Here is a 1599-nt window from a genome sequence, read left to right as displayed (position 1 = left end):
TATCTTAATCTATCCATCTCTATCTATGCGTAGATGTGAAGTCTTTTCTGGTCTCCACAGTTAGTGTCGGTCCCGTGCGTACCAGACATTTTTGTCGTCCTTCATGACAAGCTGATTGAAGTTGCCGTCTGTAAGCTCGATCACATCTGACGGACCATCCGATCTCTTCTTCTCCCCACCACTTGACGAAGAAGAAGAAGAGGAGGAGGAGGGCTTATCTTTCCCAGCATCGATTTTGCCTACAGAGAATTAGAGCAAGCGAGGGAGACAACAAGAAAGGAAGAAAGAAAATGGTGAAAAAGAAAGAAAAGAAGATGATGAAGCCACAGAAGAGAAAGAAGAAGAAGAAGAAAGACAAGAAGGGAGAGAAGAAGAAGAAGGGAGATTTCGGTTGCTTCTTTCTTTCTTCCTTAGCTGGGGGATTGGGCGGTAGTAGTAGTGCTAGTAGTGAAGGGGTGGGAATGCATGCCATACTTTCTATGATGGCCGTAACTATAATTACACGAATAAGAAAGAAGAAGAAGTGTCTTGCAATGAAGCCAAGATAACCTCCATTCTTGTTCTACTTCTTCTTCTTCTTGCTTACAGGAGACAAAGCAAACCCAAACAAAATAGCAGCATGCAAACCGACCGACAGACTTCGAAAGAAAGAAAGAGAAAGAGTGAGAAAGAAAGAAAGAAAGAAAGAGAATCTTTGAATCTGGGGACAAGTGGCACTTGGGTGAGGGAAAGAAAAGGATAAACGGAAAGAACGAGAATGAACGAAGAAGAAGACGGAGAGATGAAAGAATAAGGAAGCAGATGACTGTTTATTTACGTCATGCATGAAGACATATTCATTCTCACGCGTCGTTCATGAAAAAGAAGAAGGAAGGACTGCTTGTTTTGATACACTTCTAGGTCGAGGTTCTTTTCTTCTCTTCTTCCATTTAGATCGGAGCCCAATCTTCATGCCCCACGCGCAACAGACATTTCCGGTGTACATACAGCAGGAAGTGCCTCATGCACTAGCTAGCTACCTCTTCTCCTCTCCACCCTACACAAAATCTCGAATGTCATTACAGTACATTATCGATTCTCTAAGCTATCTTTGATCTATCTACTGCCTACTCTTCTCTATACAAAGGCTATTTATTCTACCCGTAACCTCCCAAGTCAAGACACTCGACTATAAATAAATAAGGATAGGCTGAATATAGATCAAAGATAGATAGATTTAAATAGGGTGAAGATGGATAGATATACATAGATCAAATATATAGATGGAGCGATGGACGCGGGAGTACTGCATGTATAAGAGCGGTAGAGAGATGTATCGTAGAAGAAGAACGACACACATCCATCCACTCTATACCGAATCGATCTATCTCTCTATCTATCTTTGATCTATCTATCAGTCTATCTATCTATCTATCTCTCTATCTATCTATCTATCTATCTCTCTATCTATCTATCTTTGACCTATCTATCTGTCTATCTATCTATCTGTCTATCTATCTATCTATCTTTGACCTATCTATCAGTCTATCTATCTATCTATCTTTGATCTATCTATCTATCTTTGATCTATCTTTGATCTATCTATCTATCTTTGATCTA

At 40.0% G+C, this 1599-nt stretch overlaps 1 protein-coding gene across 1 annotated transcript in view; it reads right to left on the bottom strand.

Moving 5' to 3' along the window:
- The window catches only part of CSUI_008082 (protein disulfide isomerase-related protein), a gene marked incomplete at its 3' end in the record, with an annotated part of 4009 nt that extends 3772 nt beyond the window's left edge, over positions 1-237 (bottom strand). The window contains exon 1 of the mRNA XM_068068221.1: positions 83-237. Coding sequence (XP_067919802.1) covers positions 83-105 — 23 coding nt within the window. The remainder of the gene's footprint in view (positions 1-82) is intronic.
- Positions 238-1599: the final 1362 nt, after the last annotated feature.

This window comes from Cystoisospora suis (assembly GCF_002600585.1).
Source record: "Cystoisospora suis strain Wien I chromosome Unknown contig_4430, whole genome shotgun sequence".
Lineage (NCBI taxonomy): Eukaryota > Apicomplexa > Conoidasida > Eucoccidiorida > Sarcocystidae > Cystoisospora > Cystoisospora suis.
Note: the sequence above shows the minus strand (reverse complement) of the source record. Positions and strands in the feature narration are given on the sequence as shown.